The 24,619-nt window shown below is 21.7% G+C and overlaps 9 protein-coding genes across 9 annotated transcripts; 4 read left to right on the top strand and 5 right to left on the bottom strand.

The window, feature by feature from the left end:
• Positions 1 to 51: 51 nt before the first annotated feature.
• DDB_G0278777 (hypothetical protein) lies at positions 52 to 952 on the bottom strand (the record flags this gene model as incomplete). Its single annotated transcript, XM_636864.1, has 3 exons — positions 52 to 287; positions 451 to 690; positions 742 to 952. The coding sequence occupies 3 exons, from the start codon at positions 950 to 952 to the stop codon at positions 52 to 54; spliced, it is 687 nt and encodes a 228-aa protein (XP_641956.1).
• A 1,489-nt stretch (positions 953 to 2,441) lies between these two features.
• On the bottom strand, positions 2,442 to 7,282 carry pikA (phosphatidylinositol-4,5-diphosphate 3-kinase; the record flags this gene model as incomplete). Its single annotated transcript, XM_636863.1, has 2 exons — positions 2,442 to 6,545; positions 6,671 to 7,282. The coding sequence occupies 2 exons, from the start codon at positions 7,280 to 7,282 to the stop codon at positions 2,442 to 2,444; spliced, it is 4,716 nt and encodes a 1,571-aa protein (XP_641955.1).
• A 1,491-nt stretch (positions 7,283 to 8,773) lies between these two features.
• Positions 8,774 to 9,344, bottom strand: ube2c (ubiquitin-conjugating enzyme E2; the record flags this gene model as incomplete). The annotated part of the gene is made up of 2 exons (XM_636862.1): positions 8,774 to 9,178; positions 9,288 to 9,344. The coding sequence occupies 2 exons, from the start codon at positions 9,342 to 9,344 to the stop codon at positions 8,774 to 8,776; spliced, it is 462 nt and encodes a 153-aa protein (XP_641954.1).
• Positions 9,345 to 10,221: 877 nt separating this feature from the next.
• On the top strand, positions 10,222 to 11,754 carry DDB_G0278773 (major sperm protein domain-containing protein; the record flags this gene model as incomplete). Its single annotated transcript, XM_636861.1, has 5 exons — positions 10,222 to 10,306; positions 10,503 to 10,658; positions 10,777 to 10,886; positions 11,072 to 11,512; positions 11,614 to 11,754. 5 exons carry the CDS (start codon positions 10,222 to 10,224, stop codon positions 11,752 to 11,754), a joined length of 933 nt encoding a protein of 310 aa, XP_641953.1.
• A 2,299-nt stretch (positions 11,755 to 14,053) lies between these two features.
• On the top strand, positions 14,054 to 18,183 carry DDB_G0278771 (hypothetical protein; the record flags this gene model as incomplete). The annotated part of the gene is made up of 2 exons (XM_636860.1): positions 14,054 to 16,074; positions 16,152 to 18,183. The coding sequence occupies 2 exons, from the start codon at positions 14,054 to 14,056 to the stop codon at positions 18,181 to 18,183; spliced, it is 4,053 nt and encodes a 1,350-aa protein (XP_641952.1).
• A 198-nt stretch (positions 18,184 to 18,381) lies between these two features.
• Positions 18,382 to 19,902, bottom strand: cstf1 (WD40 repeat-containing protein; the record flags this gene model as incomplete). Its single annotated transcript, XM_636859.1, has 1 exon — positions 18,382 to 19,902. One exon carries the CDS (start codon positions 19,900 to 19,902, stop codon positions 18,382 to 18,384), a length of 1,521 nt encoding a protein of 506 aa, XP_641951.1.
• A 562-nt stretch (positions 19,903 to 20,464) lies between these two features.
• DDB_G0278767 (cyclin-like F-box containing protein) lies at positions 20,465 to 22,375 on the bottom strand (the record flags this gene model as incomplete). Its single annotated transcript, XM_636858.1, has 1 exon — positions 20,465 to 22,375. One exon carries the CDS (start codon positions 22,373 to 22,375, stop codon positions 20,465 to 20,467), a length of 1,911 nt encoding a protein of 636 aa, XP_641950.1.
• A 280-nt stretch (positions 22,376 to 22,655) lies between these two features.
• DDB_G0278765 (hypothetical protein) lies at positions 22,656 to 23,303 on the top strand (the record flags this gene model as incomplete). Its single annotated transcript, XM_636857.1, has 1 exon — positions 22,656 to 23,303. The coding sequence occupies one exon, from the start codon at positions 22,656 to 22,658 to the stop codon at positions 23,301 to 23,303; it is 648 nt and encodes a 215-aa protein (XP_641949.1).
• Positions 23,304 to 23,846: 543 nt separating this feature from the next.
• Positions 23,847 to 24,545, top strand: DDB_G0278763 (hypothetical protein; the record flags this gene model as incomplete). Its single annotated transcript, XM_636856.1, has 1 exon — positions 23,847 to 24,545. One exon carries the CDS (start codon positions 23,847 to 23,849, stop codon positions 24,543 to 24,545), a length of 699 nt encoding a protein of 232 aa, XP_641948.1.
• Positions 24,546 to 24,619: the final 74 nt, after the last annotated feature.

Raw genomic sequence — 24,619 nt, 5'->3', positions numbered from 1 at the left:
TTATTTATTTATCTTTTAATTAATTATTATTATTTTTATTTATTTTTATTGTTATCTAAGGTATTCTAAAAATATATTCTTGGGACCATTTGTACTGATGATAGAGTCCCAATCTGAAATTGAAAAAGCATTTTTGAAATTATTTATGTTATTTGTCTCTAAATTCTTGGAAATTTCAAAAAGTTGATTTTCACCAATTGGTAATTTATTTACCCAAGTAACCAAATAGTTATTGAGACCACTATCAATAATTTGTTGTTTGGATAAATTATTAAAATTATTTATATCTTTAATAATTTCAAATTGGTTATTATTATAAATAATATTATTATTTATATTATTCGTATTGTTATTGTTATTATTTTTATTTTTATAAATTATTAAAATTGAATTTCTTTTTTCATAATCCAAAAAATCATTTCTATTAATATGATATATGTCCACTCGTACATCTAATTGCTTTATTTTCAATTTGATTAATATGAATTGAACTTTTTTCACCATTTGACATAATGATTGAATGTAATTGATTATTTAATGGAATTGGATTACCAATAAAACTAAAATCACCAATACTTATTTTTTCAATTAAATTGAATGATTGGAATGAAATTTCACCATTTTTTACTCTATCAATAGAGATTAATAAATGTGATGGAATATTATTTAAAGATAGTCTTCCAATATTATCTTTTTTACAATTTTTACAAAATTCAATTTGACCAGTTTACTTGTATAAACTATTTTCAACACAACTTTGTATATCATTTGATCGATTTACTGAAAATTCAAATATTATTGGATTTGATTTAGTTAGAGTATTACAAACTGTACAAAAAACTTGAAAATTTGAAGTAAAAATTGGTTCTTCAATTGATTCAGAAATTATTAGAAATTGATTTAAGTAATTAACTAAAATTTTTGATGGTACTATTGAAGATGGTCCAACCATTTGAATTTAATAAACTGGAATTAATTTTTAAAAAAAAAAAAAAAGAACAATTAATAAATAAAGATTATTATTATTATTTTATTTTATCATGTATTAAACTTACACTAATAAAGGCTCTGCATTATAATGGTTTAGCGAAAAATTGTTAAAAAATTTTGGAAAATTGTTTTTTAAAATAATGAAAGACTGATTGTAATTTTTAAAAAAATCTGGTAATAAATCATTTTTAAAATGATCAAATAAATTGAACCCAAGTTTTTTTGAGAGAAAAATGGATAATAAGACCTTGAAATCCAAAAAAATTGGATAATCATTACCATTAACAAAGGATTTCAATGTTTGGAAGGTTTTTGATTTTTTAATAGTACCAAATCTATGAACTTATAATAAACGAAGTAATTTATCTATTATGTTAAAATTCCTATTTTCAGACTTGACAAATCTATCAAAAAGATTATTTAAAACTAATTCTCGATTACACAAATATGAAGATGAAAATAATCTATAAAACAAAGATTGATTATCTAAACTTTCTTTAAGGAATAAATCTATTACCAAATCTACATCATATTCTCTTAATTTAGGTTTTAATCCAAAGAATAAATAAAAAATTGATTTTGGTGATTGTTGATTTTTAATAAATTTTTTGAAGAAAAATTCATATATACCATTTGAAAATTCTGAAGAAGGAAATGGATTTGAAGTATTTGATTTTATTAAAACATCAATTATTTCACTAAAAACTGAATCTATATATGAATAATTATTCCTTATTTGTCTTTTAATAATGAATTAATTCTTTTGTTAGCTTATAAAATACCTTTGTCAATTTTTTGATTTGATATACCTACCTGTAGGTTGTGATATAAAACCAAATTGATTTTGATGGATATTTTTGATGGGTTTCAGAATTTAAAATTGTTGATTCTAGAGCGAGTTACTATCCAACATTTTTGGGAATAATTTTTAAAAAATTAAGTCAAAGGAGACTTAAAATTAGTATTGATATCTATAAAGAGACGAAAGGGAAAAAATTTCAAAAAAATTGTAACTTATTTTTAATATTATTAAAAATTATTTTTTTGGGAATTTTTTTTTTTTTTTTTTAAAAATAATGCATTTTAATTACCATAAAAAATCTATGGACCCAAATTATTTTCCATTTTTAGAAATTTTTAATTATAAAATAATTATTATATTGTCTGTCAGAAATAAAAAATATTTTAGGGTCATTTTTAGAGGGGTAATATTCGGATAAATTAATAAAAAAAAAAACAAAAAATAGATTTACCCCAAAAATAAAAAAAAAATAAAAAATAAAAAAAATATTCAAATAATTATTTTTAATTAAAACTATATTAAAAAAGTTTATTTATTTTATTTTGTTTTTTTAAATAATTTATTTGTTTTGTTTTTTTTTTTTTGTTTTGTTTTTGTTTTGTTTTGTTTTTTTTTTTTTTTTTTTTTTTTTTTTTTTTTGATTGGCTGACTAAGCATGTGCAAGATGATGAAAAAAATTATTAAGTTGAGTAGTTTTTGTAGCTAAACTTTCATGAATTAAAGCAACAAATTTCTCCCTTGCTTTTTCATCAGATAATTCTATTGAAAAAGATTCTTTTAAATAATTTAAATCTTCCATAGATTGTAATTCTGGAATACCAGTAGAAACCATCATAGCGAATAAATTCATAAATAATTTAGCATTCTTTCTAACGATATTATAAGCGGTACAACAATAATTTACAAACTGACTAAATTTAAAAGATTCTTTACCACCCATTACATAACAAAAATCAGGAGTGAAAACAAAAGGAGCACGTTCTCTTTTGAAACCAAATTTCTTTTTATAATTACCAAGGAAATGACCGAAATCAATATGAAATAATCTACCACCTTTTGTAACCATTAAATTATCATTATGTCTATCACCAATTCCAAGTACATAAGTTGCAACACAATAACCAGCACAAGAGAGTATGAATGTGTCTACAGCTTTTTGATATTCCATATCACTTTTATTATGTTGCAATATCCAATTGGCCAAAGGATCCAACTTGAAAGCGGAAGCAGCGCCACCACCTTCACTTTTTTGAATTTTAGCAGTGGTTTCAGAATTTAACACCACTTCAATCATACCAATCATATCACCAGTTGAAATACAGCCATAGGGAGATAATTTTAAATCTAAACCTTCTTTTTGCCATAACTTATCCATTAATCTAATCATTTGTAAAGTTAACATATCTTGTCTTAAATCATCACCAGCTTTGAAAATCACTTCAATAGGGTCAGCGTTCATATCGGTATTTGTAAAAGATAATCTTAGAGGTAACTTTTTACTATCCATATATTTTGATTTATTAATTATTAAACCATTTGATTCAAAACGTGGATTTAAAGTAAGATGAAATCGTTTTGGCCATTCTAAACTTTCAAATTCTTTAATCATAAATTCTCTTCTATCTTGATCTTTTAATGGTTTAATTTTCTTTGCAACCTCTGTTAAATTATTAATAACTTCCATTTGTTTTAATAACTCAATTCTATGTGCACCACATGCATACAAATAAGATTCCAAAAGTATACCAAATCTTTCTGATAAATTACTATCATGTAAATCTGATTTTAAATACCAAAAGAATGAATGACCAATATTTCTATTTAAAATTGCTTTTCTTAATAAGAATCTTGATAATTTTGAATCATGGAATGGTTCATATTTTAAAACCTGTACTAATTGTAATAGAATATCTAATAGTTCATCTTCACTAAGATCCTCTAAACATGTAACTGCAAATTCTCTAACTTTTCTATTTGCATGTTTTGCATCCAATAATTCCAATGATTCATAAGGTTTAAGTTTTGGCCATCTATCAAGTAATGAAATTGCTTCATCTACTGCAGTTGCTTGAGTCCATGGTACACTTAACATTAATCTTGGTAAAACTTGTGGGAATAAAATTGAATAATGTCTTAAAGTCCAAAGTTGATTATATTTCTCTTGTTTTAAATCTGATAATGGGTCTAATGCTGTAATTTGCTCAAAGAATTCTCTCATTTCATTTGAATTTATATTGGTTGGTGGTTGTTCAATAACTGAGACACTTGTAGAGAATTTAGTTTTTCTTGGGAATAAAACTGGTAAATTAAATTCTTCAAATTCTAATGTTAAACCAACTGATTGACTACTTGATGGATTATTTGAGCAAGTACCAAGTGGATTTGAAAAATCAGATGGCCATAACGATAATTCTACCATACCTTGTCTAAGTTGATATTTAAAATCAGTAATCATAACATTAATCCAACCAATTGGTGTTAACTTTTTAGTTGCTTCATCAAGATTTTTAATTTCTTCAACATCATCAACTGTTTCATTTGCACTATAGACACTAATTGATAAACGTGCATCCACTGGTAAATTTGAATAATCAATATTTGTAAAAACTAACCATTCACACCAATCAACTGATAAAGTTTCAGCTAAAAATGCAAATGGTGGTGGTATAATTGGTTGAGTGAATGCTTTTGAAAAACATTCAATACCATGATATAATGAAATTGAAACAATAACACTACTACTATCAATATCTTTAATACATGATAATGGTATTCTAGTTGATCCCATAACTTTAACTCTAAATGGTTTTTTAATTTCTCTAATAGAAATATGTGTAATTTGATCCCAATTATCAAAATTTATATTATTATTATTTGTACTATTTGTATTATTATTATTACAATTAATTGCATTACTACAACTATGATCAATTATTAATTCTGGTGGATAATCAAAACGTGGTTTAAATGGTTGTGGATCTAATTCTGGTTTTGGTCTTTGAATTAATGTTAATTGTGGTTTTGTACCTTGAATTATATGATTTCTAATTGATTCAAAAGTACGAATATCATGTGGACCATGAATAAAATCTGAACTACCAACTACTTTTAATATGAAATCATTTGAATTTACATTTGGTAAATGTTTTGAATAATTTTTTGTAAATAATCTATTTGTAAATTGATCGGCAGTTTCATTCAATTCCAAATCCAATGTTTTAGTAACTTGAGTAATTGGTAAAAATATAGAAATCAATATTTTATTACCAACTATTGGTATTGGTAATGGTGATAATCTAACCAATAGAGTAGACTGAATTGATCCTTTAATCAATGGTAATGCTTCATATCTTAATCTACTTGTAACTCTTCTAAAGTATTCAACTTCTTCACCTCTCCATGTATCTGTACCTGGTATTAATTTTCTAATAATTTCATATTCACTTGGTGATAATTCATCAGATGGATCTGAATCTAAAATTGTTGATTTTTCAATAACTTTTAATTTTGGTATTAAACCTTGTGCTCTTTTATCTAATATATAATCACTTTTATTCAATACTAAACTTCTTTCCATTGGATTATCATTAAAATCTAATATTAAATAAGAATCTGCTCCATATTTACAATTATTATTATTATTATTACTATTATTATTAAATAAATAATCTGAAATTATTCTTTCTTTTAAATTTTCAATTGTATCTGAACCTTTAACTTGTAAAATCTTTTTAGATTGATTTGGCATTAAAAATAAAATATTAAATGATGTTTTAATTGCTTTAACTCTTAATGATTGCACATTTAATAATGATTGTGATGATTTTGTTATAAATGATGATGATGATGCTGATGCTGATAAATCGGAAAATGCATCAGTATCGTTGATATCATTGATTTTACAATCGATTGGAATTTCATTTGAAATTAATGTTTTTAAAAATTGTTGTGATGTATTTGATAATAATTGATTTGGTTTATTGGTTTTATTTACTGGTGGATTTATTGGAATTGTAAAATAAATTTGAATATTCTTTTTTAAATCACTTGATGGTGTAACTAAAACTCTACCTCTACGTTTTATAATTGTTTCATTATTATTATTATTATTATTATTATTGTTATTATTACTACTAGTATTATTAGTATTATTAACAATTACTAAATTACCACTATCTCTTGATTTATCTTTTTTATCTTTTTTATCTTTTTTAGTTGTTTTTCCTGTTGGTGTTGTATCGGATGATGTCTTTTTAGAAGTATTATTTGATTTTGGTGTTGATACTTTTTTAACAATTTCTTCAACTGGTTGTTTTGGTGTTGTAATTGGTGATTGTGATCTTTCTTCATTATTTTTTGTTGGTGATGTTTTTGGTTTAATTGTAATATCATTAGTAGTAGAAGTATTAGTTGTAGTAGTAGTAGTAGTTGTTGGTGTTGATGTTGATATTGATGTTGATGTTGTAGTAGTAGTTGTTGTCGTTGTTGCTGGCTTTTCTTCGGTATCCAATTTACTATTCATTTTTTCTATTAAAACAGAGGGATGATAAATTTGAATATTTGAACTATCTGCTGATAATACTATAACCTTTTCTCGTTGTTGTACTTCTGAATCTTGTTTTCTTCTTTCTTGCTCCTTTTTTAATATAGAAATTTTATCTTTAATTGAAATATTATTTGCATTTGGTCTTGTATATGATGCTGTATCTGGTGTTTGAAATCTTTGACTAATTTCTTTTACAAGACCTTGTTTCTAAATAATTTTTTTTTATTTTTTTATTTTTTATTTTTTAATAGTTAATATAATAAATAAAGAAATTTCTTGGAAAATATTGGAAATCCTGGATTTTTTTTTTTCTTTTTTTTTTTTTAATTTACCTTTAAATTTAAAATTGAACCTTCTCTATTTCTAGTTCTAATTATAGGTTGATTTGAAGCAGATTCATCACTACCACCACTGCTACTACCACTGCTACTACCACCACCATTATTATTATTATTATTACTATTAACATCATATCCAAATCTTAAATCTTTTTTTTGAAATTCCATACCCTTTTGTTTATAAATTTCTTGAATCTCTTGATTTTCATGTTCTAATCTTTCATTCTCTTCAATTAATATATGATGACCATTATTTACATGTCCTCCACTACTACTACCACTACTACAATTACTATCATTACTATTATAAATTTTTTTATTTTCTGACATTTCTTGATTTATTTCTTGGTTTTGTTTATTTTTACTATCCTTTCTTTTTTTATCTATATTATTATTATTATTATTATTATCGTTATTATTTTTATTATTATTTTTATTATTATCTATCCCAATAATTTCAATATTATTATGATTATTATTATTATTACTACTAGTGCTATTATTTTTATAAATATTATTATAGTTGGAGTTTAAGTGTGTATTATTTTTGTTTGAATTTTTATTTATCTCATTGCTATCATTAGAAGAACTTTCAATACTATTCATCTGTTGTGGGTGGGTGTGAAAGTATGACAATTCGCTTATTTATTTATTTATTTTATATACTATCTTTTAAATAATTATTTTAAAATAAAATAAATATAAATAAAAAAAAAGAAAAAAAAATAAATAAAATAAATAAAAAATAAAATAAATAAATAAATAAAAAATTACACAATATTTATTTTTAATTTTAAGGTTGTTATTACAAAAAGGTTATATTTTTATATTTTTATAATTGGTTTTGTTTTTGTTTTTGTTTTTTTTTAAAAAAAAAAAAAATTAAAAAATTTATAAAAATTGTATTATATTATTATTGGTATTGTTATTATTATTGTTGTGTTGTTGTTACAAATTTAGGTAATGTTTTGTTACGATCACCCAAATATTTTTCCACCCCCAATTTGATTTTTTTTTTTTTTAATGTTGCAAACTGAAAAAAAAAAAAAAAAAAAAAAAAAAAATCAATTTTTTTTTTTTTTGTGGTTAAAAAAAAAAAAAAAAAAAAAAAAAAAAAAATATCTTTTTTTTTTAAAATAATTTTGGCCAACAATGATGGCAACAGCAAATACAAATGGTGTTAAAATTTTAAAATATTTTATTTTAAATAAATAAAAAAAAATAAAAAAATTAAAAAAAAATTAAAAAAAAAAAACAACAAATAAAAAATAAAAAAATAAAAATAAAACAAATAATTTTATTTATTTATTTATTTATTTTCATGTTTATTTTTACTTTGTGGTTATTTTTTTTTTTTTTTTTTTTTTTTTGTTTCCGACCATGCTCGTCATTTCATAAGAAATTGTTCTTCCCACGTCATATATTTATTTATTATTTTTATTTATTAGAAATAAAACAAAAATATTTTTAGTGCTTTTATAATAAATCATTTATTGATTTTTATTTAAAAAAAAAAAAAAAATAAAAAAATAAAAAAAAAACCTTTAAATTAATAATTATTATTTAGAAATAAAAAAAATATAAACCTGATGTAAATATTTGTTTTTTTTTTTTTATTTTTATTTTGGCAAAAAAAAAAAAAAAAAAAAAATAAGAGAAAAAAATTATAGAAAAAAAAAAAAAAAAAAAAAAAATGGATAAAAAAAAAATGGATTAAATCTGAATTAGATCTAATCGAGATTTTCCTCTTTTTTTTTTTTTTTTTTATAATAATGGATTTTTTTTTTAATAAAATTTTTTTTTTTTATTTCAAAAAAAAAAAAAAGTAATTTAAAAAATTTGGAAAACCAAATTTTTTTTTTTTTTTTTTTTTTTTTTTTTTAATTATATATTATATATAAGCGTTAAGGAATAATCATTATTCAAAGTGTTGCTTAAAAAAAAAAAAATAAAAAAATAAAAAGAAAAAAAAAAAAAGTTTGATTGAAAATTAGCCAACAATCCTATTATGGACGATGACGATGATGATAATATAACTTTTTTTTTTTTCTTTTTTTTTTTTTTTTTTTTTTTTTTTTTTTTTTTTTTTTCTTAAATTTATGGTCTTGAAGTTGCTTCTTGATATCTTTTATCTAAAACTTTTTTATATTCATCTTGGTTTGACCATAAGCTTGCAGCATATGAATTTAAAGGTGATTCATTGTTTGGTTCACCCAATAAGGATTGAATTGAGATTAATAAACTTCTAACATTGTAAACTGGTGACCATTTATCTTTGAGAATGTCCAAACAAATGTTACCATTATTATCTACATTTGGATGAAAACATTGAGTTTCAAATTTAACTGTTGGTGGTTTATATGGATAATCAGTTGGAAACTTTAATGACATCTTAAATTCCATTTGTTCATAAACTGTATCTTTAGCTCCTTGAATTGTACCAATCCAATTAAATATATTATCACCATCTGGAAATGCTGAAATACCTGGACTTGGTCCCATCTTATATTTTAAAATAAATAATAATAATAAATAAATAAATAATTAATATTAATACTTTTTTTTTTTTTTTTTTTTTTTTGTGTATATTATATATGTAATATTTCCTTACCATTAAATTCATTAATTCGCTTTGTAGTCTTTTTGAAACTGAGTGATCTTGTGACATTTTATTTTAATTTTTGTTTTATTTTATTTTTTATCTATTTATCTATTTATGTTAAACTTTTTAAAATAGTATATTTACATATATATATTTTTCTTTTAATTTTTTTTTTTTTTTGAGGAGAACAAAATTTATTTTTAAAAAAAAAAAAAAAAAATTGGAATTTGTGAAAAAACTTTTTTTTTTTAAAAAAAAATAATGGCGGGAAAAGAATCGTTTTGTTTGTGATGATTTCCTTTTTTTAACAAAATAAAGGTCTAAAGTCAACAAAAAATCTTTTTATTTATTTTTTTTTTTTTTTTTTTTTTTTTTTTTTTTTTTTTTTTTTTTTTTCAATAAATTAATTAAATTGAGAAAAAATAATAACAATTGTGTGGTATTAAAAAATTAATAATAATTATTTAACGTATGAAGTAATAATAAAAAAAAAAAAAAAAAAAAAAAAAAAATGGTTGTGGAAGGGAAAACAAAATTAATTTCCTTTTATTTATCACTAAATAATTTTATTGACAATTTTAGAAAGTAACTAATCAAAATATTATATAAAAAAAATAATATATAAAAATTATATAATTTAGTTTAATTTTTGAATATTCAGAATAATACACTCCATTTAATTAATTTTTTTTTTTATTTTTTTGAATTTTTTGAATTTTTTTTTATTTTTTGAATTTTTTTTTTATTTTTTGAATTTTTTTTTTTATTTTTTTTTTTTTATTTTTTTATTTTTTATTTTTTATTTTTTATAAAAAAAAAAAATTATAAAACTAAATAAATATCAATAACTATTGATAAGTAAATTGAAAAATAAAAATAAAAAAAAAAAAATAAAAAAAAAACTAAAAAATAAAAATAAAAAAAAATAAAATAAATATAAAAAATGTCAAATAATGTTTCATCCAGTCCATCACTAAATCCAAAATCCTCATTCCTTAAAATTAGACCCAAAGAATTAGTATATCATCGTATGTTTTATTTTAATTATATCTATCATATCCTCCCCAAAGAATAAAATAAAATAAAATAAAATTAAAAATTAAAATACTAACCAAATCACTATTTTTATTTTTATTTTTTCAAAAATAAAATTTGTAAATTGTAAAAATAAATAATTAATAAAATAATCCATTTTTTTATTTTTTATTATTATTATCACTATAGCACCATTCATGGGTGTAATTACAAATGAATTAAAATTATATAATAGCAGTGATGAACATACAATTGCATTTAAAGTTAAAACAACTGCACCAATTAGATATTGCGTCAGACCAAACACTGGAATTATTCCACCAGGTAAATCAATTGATGTTCAAAGTATGTATATATATATTTTTTTTTGGTGTGACAAAAAAAAAAAACAACAACAAAATAAAGAGGAATAATAAGAACTAATAATCATTTTTAAACATATAAATCAAATTTCAAAATTTAGTTTTATTAAATTGTACAAAAGATTCACCATCAATTTCAATGAAAACCAAAGATAAATTTCAAATTCTTTCAATTGTTGTTACTGATCCAAATATTGATCCAAAATCAATTGTAAGAAAATTATTCCACCTCATTCATTGCCAATCTCTATCTTTTAACAAATATATAAAACACACATACACACACACACACAAATTAGAAGGCAAACAAAAAAAATAACCATATAGATAGATATAATTAAGGATTTAGGCTACTAATATTTTTATTTTCATTATTTATTTTTAATTATTTATTAGTGGACAAATTCACCACCAAATTTAATCACAAAAAATAAATTAAAAGCAGTATTTTCTTTACCATCAAATGAACAACAATCACCATCAAATCCATCAAGTAACAGCACAAATGATTATAAATCTAACAGTACATTATTTTCAGAAGTTAATAGTATTAATAATAATAGTAATAGTAGCAATACACAAAAACATGATCATGAAACCAATAAAACCAGTAACATTAGCAATAGTAATATAGATACCACAACCACCACCACCACCTCCAATAGTAATACTAATAGTAATAGTGCATCTTCATTGACAGCAACTTCAAATAGAACCGATTCTAAATCTTCAAAAACAGATATTACAAAAAGAAATGTACAAAATACAACACCCTCCTCCTCAATACAAGATACTGAAACTGAAAAACTACGTAATCAACTTAAAAATTTAAATGATGTATGTTTAAATATATATTTATAAAAAAAAAAAAAAAAAAAAAAAAAAAAATCAAATATCACTGATTTTTAATTAATTTTAAATTTCATTTTAATACTCAGGAACTCGACAAAATTAAAAAAGGTAATATAACACCAACCAATGTATCTCAACAAACAAAAGGTGGTTTCAATCATTATCAAACTTTAATTGTTATATTTGCCATTGCAATTTTATCTTTTATTTTTGGTAAATTAATTTAATAAATTGATGAATCATAAATATGAATTGAAAAAAAAAAAAAAAATCCTTATAAAATTAAAAAGACAAATAAAATCAAAACAAAAAAAAAAATGAAAATAAAAATAGTAAAAAATTAAAAAATAAAAATCAAAATAAAAAAGTATAAAAGTTATGAATAAAATAAAGTAAAAAAAAAAAAAAAAAAAAAAAAAAAAAAAAAATGACTCTAATCACCACAAGAAATTTCGCCCCCAGGATGCCATAGAGAATTTTTGGCAAAAGGAATATTTCAAAACTAGTTTTGACATTCGCCTCAAAAAAAACAAAACTAATTTTTTTTTATTTTTTTTTTTTTTTATTTTTTTTTTTTATTTTTTTTATTTTTTTTTTATTTTTTGATTATTATTATAAAAATTGCTCTTTTCGCACCGTTTTTTTCCACAAAAAAAAAAAAAAAAAAAAATTTTAGAAAATTAAACCACTATCACCCCACACTCTTATAAAAAAATAATAATAAAAACAATAATAAAAATAATAATAATTTTATTAATATTTGCAGTTATCTATTTATAAATATAGTCATATAGATAATTTAAGAATCGCTAAATCAAAAATAATTATAGTTTAAACATAAACAACCCAATACTCCACCATCAAAACAATATATCTTTTTTTTTTTCTTTTTTTTTTTTTTTCAAACTTTTTTTAAAATTAATTTTTTTTTTTTTTTTTGTATTTTTTTCACAAAATTTTTACAAACCAATCATCGTTTTAAAAAGATTCACCAAAAATAATAGAAAATAAATTAAATTAAAATTAAAGTATAGTAAAATTAAAATATAGTAAAATAAAATATAAAAATAAAACAAAATATAAAATATATTGGAAAAACTAAAAATATCAATATATAATAACAATAATAATAAAATATTAAAATAATAATAATAATAACAATAATAATAAAAATCTCGCCTCCTCCAATAATAATAATAATAATAAAAATAAATTAAAGTAATTCCTCACGCCCATTTCAAAAATATTGTGTACATACCACCTAATAATAATAATAATAATAATAATAATAATAATAATAATAATAATAATAATAATAATAATAATAATAATAATAATAATAATAATAATAATAATAATAATAATAGTAATAATAATAATATTATACTTAACACATAGAATAATAATATAAAAAAAAAAGAAAAAAAAAAGAAAATAAAATAAAAAACCCCCAAATAAACATTGTAACACTAGTAGTGATATATTAACGAATATCAAGTTGGTTGAAATAGTTATATTTAAATCACCCACCCATCCCTTCAATTTTGTCACCTTTTTTGAAATTTTTTATTTATTTATTTAAATAATTATTTATATACAAAGAGATCTAAACACCACTATATATATCCACACACTCAACCACACACCATATAGCACAGAAAAAAAAAAAAAAAAAAAAAATAGAAAATAATTTAAAAATAATTAAAAATTAAATAATAAATCAAATTGATAAAAAAAAAAAAAAAACACATCACCTCTCAAATTTGTAATAATACCAGCATTAATAGAAAAAGGCAATAGTTAAAATTTTTTTTTTTTTTTTTTCTCTCTCTCTTTTTTTTTAATTTTGTACTTTATCAAATCAAACAAAACAAATCAAAACATTATTTGTTTTTTTTTATTTTTATATTTATTTTTTTAATATATTTATTTTTTTAATATATTTATTTTTTTTTATCACCAACACTTTCCAAATTTCCAAAATCTAAATAAAATATTTTAATTTATTTTTTTGTAACATAAACTACATAATAATACACCTATAAATCAATAAATTAGTATTTATTTATAAAAAAAAAAAAAAAAAAAAAACAGTCAATGTTTTTACATATTTATATATTTTCCAATCCTTTCGGTTAAAAAGAAGTAAAAAAAAAAAAAAAAAGAAAAAAAAAAAAAGAAAAAAATTAAAATAAAAAAAAAATAAAATAAAAAAGTCAAAAAACAGTTAGGCTACACATTTTATAATTTTCGTTTTCTCCTTCTTTTAGGAAATAGTTTTTTTTTTTTTTCTCAAAAAAAAAAAAAAAACAAAAAAAAACAAAACAAAACAAAAAAAAAAAACCAAGTTTTGACAACAGAGAAGGAGAAAGAAAAAAAATAGTTTTTGTATTTTTAATCGTATAAATAGTTCATCCATTCAATAGTAATAGTAATAATAGTAATAGTAGCATTAATCATATATGTGTAATTTTAAAAATAATAAAAATAATAATAAAATAAAAAGTAATAATAAAAAACAATTGAATGGAGCAACAGCAACAGCAACAGCATATGATATATAATAGTCAATATGATAATAATAATAATAATGGCTTATCTCCTCAGGTATACGCAATGCCTGACGATATAAATAATTATCATCAAAATCATCAACTTCATCAACAACAAATTCACCACCAACAAATGATGATGCAGCAGCAACAACAACAACAACAACAACAACATCAACAATCTCATTATCAACAACAATATCAACAACCATATTCACCACAACAACAGCAACAACCATATTCACCACAACAACCATATTCGCCACAACAACAACAGCAACAACCATATTCACCACAACAACAACAACAACCATATTCACCACAACAACCTTATTCTCCTCACCAACAACAACCATTTTCGCCATCTCAACAACCATTTTCCCCACCACCAACACATACCCACATTCAACAACATCCATTTTCGCCACAACAACACCACCATCAACAACACCACATACAAGATGTAAATGTAAATGAATATTTGGCTAGTCCAAATATTAGTTATAATAACAATAATATAAATTGTTGTGGTGATTCAAATAGTCACCCAATGTCGCCATCACAACATCATACAAATATGCCAACTGTAATGTACTACAATAGTAATAGTAATAATAATAATAATAATAATAATAATAATAATAATAATAATAATAATAATAATAATAATAATAATAATAATAATAATAATAATAATAATAATAATAATAATAATAATAATAATAATAATAATAATAGTAATAGTAATAGTAATAGTAATAATAGCGGAAACAATAACAATAATTGTAATAATAGCAATGGTAATATTCAATATCAACAACAACAACAACAACAACAACAACAACAACAACAACAACAACAACAACAACAACAACAACAACAATATTATCAAATTAACCCGCGTTTAACTCCTCCACCCCAACAACCAAGATCACCTATTCAACAACAACAATTTATACCAATTACTCACTCATCATCTCCATCCCAACAAATACCACATATTAGTAATAGCCCACCATCACCATATCAAATAACTTCATATAATAATAATAATAATAATAATAATAATAATAATAATAATAATAATAATAATAATAATAATAATAATAATAATAATAATAATAATAATAATAATAATAATAATAATAATAATAATAATAATAATAATAATAATAATAATAGTAATAGTAATAATAATAGTAGTATGGGCAACATCTCAGAGGAATTAAATCTGATATATGCTAATAAATCTTCAACTCCAACCAATATGCCAGTGGTAATAAATAATTTGGGTAATAATAACAATAATAATAACAATAATATAGGAACACAATCAATATCATCTTCATCCACGCCACTAATTCAATCAAGAAAAAGATCAATTTGCGAACCACCATCAAATGATTTGTTAATAAATGTTTCAATGCAAAATACTTCATCAACAACATCATCAGTGACAATACCATCACCACTATCATCATTTGAAATTCCATTTGAAAAGCAAATTGAGTCTCAAGTTTTATCATCATTTGAGAGTTTTAATAATAGTAATAATAATAATAATAATAATAATAATAATAATAATAATAATAATAATAATAATAATAATAATAACAATAGTAATAATACAAATACAAATAATAATAATAATAGTTTAAGAAAAGATATATTACTTCAAATTTCAGATACACAAGAGGTTTTATATAGATCATTACTTAAAGAAAATATACCAAAAATGAATTCTGGTCAATTGGATCAAACTAAATTTTTATATGATCTTTATTTCATGTTAGAGAAATGTTGTAATCATCCAAATCTATTAAATAATCAAAATAATAGTATAGCAAATTCATCTTCAAAATTTTTAGCTACAAATTATTTAATTCAGAATATTATTAAACAACATCAACAGCAACAACAACAACGTCAAGTTATTATTTTATTATCTTCTTCAATTCAATTATTTACTTTATTAGAAGAATTTTTAAAATTAAAGTAAGCAATTATTTTTATTTTATAATTTTCTATTACCTTTTTATATTAATTTTTTATATTAATTTTTTTTTTTTTAGATCATTAAATTATTTTAAAATTAATGATTTACTTGATAGTGCAACAAGTAGAAATATAACAAGTTCACCAGTAATTATTTTATCAAGTTTTGTTGAATTTATAAATTTTGATACAAAGATTCTTACAAATTTAGGAGGTGGAAATGAATGGTCATCATCATCATCATCATCTTCATCGTCATCATCATCATCACCATCATCATCACCAACTACATCATCGACACCACCATCATCACCACCACCAATTCCAACCAATTTAAATTCAATTAATCAATTCAATGTAATTGAATTTGAATATTATTGGAATTTAGATTTATCAAAGGAAATCAATATTAATAATTCAATAACATTGAAATTAAAGATCGAATCATTATTATCATTATCATCATCATCATCATCGTCATCACCATCAACAATTAGAAAGTTTAGATTATTAACAGCAGGTACAGTTGAAGAATGGTTATTCATTAGAAACCAAAAGATTGATTTCAATTGTATAAGTAATACAAATTCATCAAACCTAATGATAGAATCTGCTGAAAAAACTTTATTTGAAAAGTCTAAAAAGGATGAAATGGTTGAAATGATGAAATTTTGTATTGTCAAAATGTCCAATTATAAAAAAAATATACTTCAAACTTCAACTTCCTCCTCTTCCTCCTCCTCAACTACTACTACCACCGCTGCTGGTGGTGGTGCAATTTCACCAACTACAAGTAGTGGAAGTAGTAGTCCATTACTATTTAGTCAATTTCAAACAAAAGCAAATTTAATTCAATCAATGTCAATTTTAAATTCAAAATCAACTTCATTCGATGGTAGCACAAATTTATTAGGAAATAATAATAATAATAATTCTAATAATAATTTATGGAAAACTAGTAGTTTAAATGGTGTTAAATCATTTTCATTAACTAGTGGTGGTAGTGATTCATCAAATCCTTCACCATTATCTTCATCACCATCTGGTAGTGATCCAATATCAATGTTGAAAACAGCTGAAGATTTAAAGAAAAAGAATAGATCACCAAAAAAACATAAGACTTTGTTGGATAGAAATTGTTTTTCTTGTAAGAAAGAAGAGGATTCTAAAGGTCGCACATCAATGGTTCAATGTAGATCATGCCCAAAGATCTATCATAGATCATGTGCTGGTTTAGCTCATACACCAAGAAGTTGGAAATGTTCAAGACATGCTTGTCATCAATGTAAAAAGACACCAAACGAATCTGGTGGTAGTTTCTTCATTTGTAAAGGTTGTCCATCCTCTTTTTGTATCACATGTTTACCAAATGATGTTAAAATTTTAGATAAAACAGAATATGCTGAATTTAGACATAATCAATTACCACCACCACCTCCACTACCACCACAACCACAACCTTCAACAACAACAACAACAACAACAACAACAACAACTGAAAATCATCTTTTATTAAATCCAAATAATAGTCATTTGGTTGATGATGTTACTCATCGTGGTAGTGGTAGTTGCTTAACTATTTCTTCATCAAAACCAAATGGTCCAACTCCAATCTCTGCTTCTTCATCATCTTCATCACCAGCTCTTTTGGAAACTTCTCATCTTCTCCTTCAACAACAACACCAATTCCCTGTTAAAAAACAAAAAATTCAAAGACCAACAGTATTTATTCTTTGTGGAGTTTGTGTGAAATTAGAACAACAAAATCCAGGTTCAACTTCATCGCCCCATACTTTAAATACAACATCACAACATCAAATTACCACCACCACCAATACTACTACTACAACCACCACCACAACAAATAATTCACCAAATAATAACAATAATAGTTCTCTATCAACTAATAGTACACCAAATCAAATTCAAGGTTCAAATACAACTCCAACCCTTGAAAAACTATCATCATTAAATTTAGCTTTGAGCCCAATTCAAAATACCTCACCATTAGACAGTGCTCCAAGTTCAAATGAGTCTCCATGTGCTCAATCACTTCCAAATACACCTTCCTTTTATTTATCTGATACAACATCAGAATATATTAATTAAAAAAAAAAAAAAAAAAAAAACCTATTTTTTTTTTTTTTCCACCTCACTCACATACCCTAATTTTAATAATAAAAAAAAAAAAAACCATAAACTATAGAGAATATTCTCTATAGTAGATTATTTATTATTTCTTTTTTTCAAAAAAAAAAAAAAAAAAAAAAAAAAATAAAGATTATTTATTTATTTGTTTGTTTGTGTTTAAATATCAACATCTAATTTATTAACAATATTATTATTATTATTAATTGGATTTGAAGATAAAGATAAAGTATCATCAGTCCAAAATCTACCTCTATGATCTAAACTACATGTCATTAAAGCATTTTCAACTGGTGAGGCAGCAATATAACGAACAGTATTATTATGACCAGTTAATTTTTGAACTTGTTCTTTTGTTCTTGAATTGTAAACCACAGCGACAGAGGGTTGTTCATCATTTGTTATGATATAATCTTCAGTATAATTAAAGGTTGCAGAGATTCTATTTTTATTTTGACCACCACTTTGATTTACACCTGTATTGATACTATAGATCAAACGACCTGAAGTAATCTCCCATAGTTTAATCATTGAATCACGACCACATGATAAGAGGTATTTTTGATTCCTACTAATTTGAACGGTAGTTGGTTCTTTACCACCATGGGGTGAATTTAAAGTTGAAATTAAACTAAAATTATTTGAATCCCAAATTTTGATTGTATTATCTTTTGAACAACTTGCAAAGATATTACCATCCAGTGAGAACCTAACTTGGTTGATTGGACCATGATGATGTTCATTGATCTTTCTTGCTGTGAATGATTGAAATGTATTTACATTGTAAAGTCTAATCATTTGGTGATCAGTGCCAGCCAATATTAAATCACCACATGGATGAAAATTGATTGAACGTATACCATGAGTATCTTGTATATATTTAAATGAACGTTTTAATGATGATTTATAATCGTAGAATCTAATAGTACCATCTTTTGATGCCGATGATAGAATGGGTGCTGATGGATGAAAATCTAAATCATTAATTGGCATCGTATGATCATAAAATGTTCTTATCACTGGTCTTGATGGTGCTGAATCTTCAGTGGTTTCATTCTTTGTTTGATTATAATTTCTCATCTTATTAACATCTAATAATTTAATTGATGTATCTGATGACCCTGTTGCTACATATTTACCATCCCAACTAAATTTTGCACATCTACATGCATTTTTATGAGTTGTAATAAATTTCGTTATAAAATTTGGTTGTAATTGTTGTTGTTGTACTTTTTCAGTTATAATTCCTGTTGTATTTGTTGTACCGTCACTTGTACTACTACTACTACTACTGCTAGTAGTGGTGGTGGTGGCAGTGGTTGAAGTACTGCTACTACCAGTTATTAATTGTTGTTGTTGTATTGGATCATCAAAATCTAAACATTCTTTCATATTTATAATATCTTCAATTGAATTTTTACCACCACTTGATCCTATTGTACTTGAATCATCATCTATATCCATATTTGAGTTTACTCTATTAATTCCACTATGCATACCTAATCCACCACTGCCTGATATAGTAGATTGATACAATGAAAATAATTTATTACTCGCCTCTCCTTTAATTGGACATGGTATCATTGTAGATTCACTAATTTTAGTCGCTTCATTCAAATATCCATCATGTACTAATTGATTTATAATTAATGAATATAAATCTCTTTGTTCTTCCTTCATTGAAAATTTATTTGTTTTATTAAAAAAAAAAAAAAAAAAAATGAAAAAAAAAAAAAAAAAATAAAAAAAAAAAAAAAAATAAATAAAAATGAAAATTTAAAAATGAAAAATGAAAACTTCATTTTTCTTTATTTTTATTTTTAAATAAATGAATTAAATTTCGATTATTATATTTTTTTAATTTAGTCATTCAAATTTAGGAAAAAATAAAAACCAGGTAAAAGATTGGTCTTGATCAAAAAAAAAAAAAAAAAAAAATTTAAATAAAAAATAAAATAAATAAAATCAGTTTTAAATATAAAAAAAATTAACACAAGTATAAAAATTAATAATAATAATTTATTTTATTATTATTATTATTATTATTTTTCCTTTTTTTTCTTTATTTTTATTAAATCTTTATTATTATTTTTTTTTTTATATTTTTTTTTTTTTTTTATAACCGAATAAATATAATTAGGTTTGCTACTAATTAATATTGTTGGGTTTATTAATTGAAATAGATGAATACTTTTTTTTAATAATTCTTCATTCCATAATAAAATTTTAAAAAAATTTAATTTTATTCATAATTAACACCAAAATCTAAATCAAAGGCGTACATTGATTCTTTATCTTCATTTGAGCTTATTGGTTTAACTAAAATTTTAGAACTATCGAAATCAAAAGACATAAATTGATCAAGATTTATTATTATTAGTAGTGAGACTAGTTTAAATTTAAAATTTGGGAATTTACCCTCGAATAAAAATGAAACCAATTTCATAAGACTTGATAAATTTGAAAAATTATCTTTATTTTCTTTTAAAAGATTTAAATCGTATTCTTGTCTTCCAAATTTATTTTTATATAATATTTTTATTCCTTTATCTTCATCATTATCATCGTCATTATCATCATCAATACCATAATTATTATCATCATCGTTGTTGTTGTTTTGAGATTCTTTATACTTTATTGAAAATAAAAATAAATCACTCAAATATTCAATATATAAAGTTAATGTTGTATTATTAGTGGTTGGTATTGAAATTGAGAATTTAAATTCTATTATTTTTTTACCACTCCCTTTAAAACTAAATCTATGATAGTATTGCTTAATAGTTGATATTTTAATTAATTCTAATAATTGTGGTTTATCATTTTCATACCATTCTTCATTAGGATTATCATATTGATGATAATGTATTGGATAGTCATCATTAATTGCATAAAATAAAAATTCAACTGGTTTATTCTTTAGAATATTTAAAAAAAATGTTAATTTCCATTTTACATTTAAAAGTGATATTTTTTGATTTTTTAGTTTTAATATTTCTAGTTGTTGTTGTTGTTGTTGTTTTTGTTGGTGGTGTTGTTGTTGTTTATAAAATGGTTTTTTTGTTTCAATATTTAATAATATTGGTGTTAAATAATAATATAAAGTATTTAACTTTTCAGATTCATTATTTGAATAAAATGAAAATTTATTTGCAAATGATTCAATTTTAATCATTAACTCTTCTGAAATTTCACTTGTATTTAATCCTTTAAATCCAATTTCTTGCATTGATTTATATTGATAATTTTTAGAATTTTCATTAAATTCGATATCCTTTATAGTAATTCCATTTTGATGATGGTCATCATCATCATCATCATCATCATTATAATTATTTAATTCTATAGTTTGAAGATTAAAATTAAAAGGATATACCCTTTGATAATTACTTTGATCAGGGTTTTCAATACAATAATTATAATTATAATTAACTTTAATAATTTTCGAATATTCTTTGATTTCATTTGGTATAAATAATAAAAAAATTAAATCAACTTTAGTATTAATTGAATTTTTACCAGGAGGTGATATTTGATATGTATCTTTTTTAATAATAAATAATCTACAATTTTTATAATCATTATTATTAAATTCATAAGAGTAGTTAAATTGATATGAATCTATAACTGATTTCGAAATATTATAAAAGTAAATATATTCATTACATATAATATCAGAAATGTCATTATCAACTTCATTCTCTTTTTGTTTATTATTATTGTTTGTATTATTATGTATATTTGATTTATTTATTTTAAAATCTGATAAAGTATTAATAATATTATTATGACCACCATTACCACTACTACTACTACTACAGTGACCATTAGCATGATCATAGTTTATAATTTTATTATTTTTTAAAATGTTTAAATTTTTAAACCTATTAAAATGATTTGGAAAACATTGTTTATAAAGATATTTAATATTAAATTTCTCAATCAATTCTTTTAATCTTCCATGTTTGTTATAGATATCAATTTCTTCATTTAAGAAATTGGTAATGTTGAATAATTTTTTCAAAAATAATATCTCCCATAGTTTATTTTGGTTTGCCACTTTTCTCCAATCTTTGCAAACAATTTCACAACAATAAATATCATCAATTTCTAAATGTTTTAATATGTTAAAAACTAACACTATACTTTTCATGTTTAAAAAATTGAACACCCAAATAAAAAAATAAAAAATAAAAAATAAAAAAAAATAAAAAATAAAAAAAAAAATTGAAAGTTTTATTTTTTTATTTTTTTATTTTTTTTTTTTCTTATTTTTTTGAGAAAATTTTTTTTTTTTTTTTTTTTTAAAAATATTTTAGTAGCCACAATATTCAAAGAAAGAAAGAAATAAAGAAAAAAAGAAATATAAAGAAATAAAGAAATAATTAAATAAATAAATAAATAAATAAATAAATAAATAAATAAATAAATAAATGGATAATAAAAAATTAAATCAAGATTTAACATGTTGTATCTGTTTATCACCATTTGATGTTACAGATTTAAATGACAAAGAGAAATTACCTCATAGATTACCTTTATGTTCACATCAATTTCATAAAAGTTGTATAGAGGAGTGGTTTCAAAAAGGATCAAGAACTTGTGCTTACTGTAGAAAAGATTATTCATCCTTCTCTAAAAAAGGCTTGGTTTCACATGATCAAACAGTAACTCAATTACTTTTAGAAATTCAAGATTTAAGACAAAGCAACAACAACAATACCAACAGCAATACCAACAATAATACCAACAACAATAACAATAACGCCTACAACAACAACAACAACTACAATAATAATAATTTGGAGGCAAATGGTCAAAATAATGAAATAATAGTTAGAAGAATGGAAATAAAAAGTATTAATTCAAACTCTGAAGAAGATGATAATGTTAGTTGTTCTCGTTCAGTAAGATTAAATAATCAAGAAGAAGAAGAGGGATTTTTAAGTAAAACAATCAATTATTTTAAAGAAAATCCAATCATAACTGGTCTTTTAGGTGGTGCTGTAATGTTTGCTGCTCTTTCAACAACACAATCCATATGTACCAGTAAAGAAGATGATGATGACAAAAAGAAATAAAGAATTTCCTATTTTCTTTTTAAATTTCACCAATAGTTTTATTTTATTATTATTATTTTTGATTGAATCTAAAAAGGAAATTGAATTGTTTAACAATGAAAATTCTTAAAAAGGACTGTGTTCCGATTCAAATTAACTTCAAAATTAAAAAAATATATTGTTTTTTTTTTAAACAATTAAACATATTAATAAATAAAATAAATTAAATAATTTTAATATATAATAAAGTTGAAAAAAAAAAAAAAAAAAAAAAAAATTAAACAATTAAACATATTAATAAATAAATAAATGACTAAATAAATAAAAATTCAATTAATACACAAACAAAAAAAACAAACTAGCAAACAAACAAATTAATAAATTAAAAAAATAAAAAATATATTAATGAACAAACAAATTAATTGAAAATTAAATTAAAAAAATAATAAATTAATAAATAAATTAATAAATAAATAAATTAATAAATAAATTAATAAATAAATAAATTAAATAAATTAAATAAATAAATAAATAAAAAAATTAAATAAATAAATTAATAAATAAATGAGCGATGATATTAGTTCAATAAAAAAAGAATTTGAGGCTTATTGCCCTATATGTTATAATGAATATGATAAAGATATAACAAAAACATCAAGGTTACCTTTTTCGTTAACCTTGTGTGGACATACTTTTCATAAAGAATGTATAATGAAGTGGTTTGAAAGTGGAAAATTAATTTGTGCAATTTGCAGAAAGGACTACTCAGATTTTGATGCAACTTCAATTTTATCCTTAAATCAAGATCATTTAAAATATTTGCAAGAAATTAAAAATGATAATTCACCTTCGATTTCCCCAATATTAATAAATTATGAAAATCCCTCAATTATCCATCAACAACCTGACAATAATAATAACAACGACAACAACGAAAATAATAATAATAATAATAATATTAATAATAATAATAATAATAATAATAATAATAATAATAATAATAATAATAATAATAATAATAATAATAATAATAATAATAATAATAATAATAATAATAATAATAATAGTATGAATCACAATGTTGAAATTTTTGAAAATAATGTACCTATTAACAGATTAAAAAAAATAAAAAGCAAATTAAAGTTAAGTTTTTGCCCTCCATACTGTAATATATGCGAAGTTATTGTTAATACCGTATTAAGTTTATTTATTATTGGCTCACTTGGTTTATTGGGGTACTGCATTTATCTTTTAATAAAATAATTTAACTTTTTTTTTTTTTTTTTTTAAAAGATATTTTATTTTATTTTTATTTATATTTTGTTTATTATTTTAAC

The sequence above is a fragment of the Dictyostelium discoideum genome, assembly GCF_000004695.1.
Source record: "Dictyostelium discoideum AX4 chromosome 3 chromosome, whole genome shotgun sequence".
NCBI classification, from domain to species: Eukaryota; Evosea; class Eumycetozoa; order Dictyosteliales; family Dictyosteliaceae; genus Dictyostelium; species Dictyostelium discoideum.
This window is presented reverse-complemented; position numbering and strand designations above follow the sequence as displayed.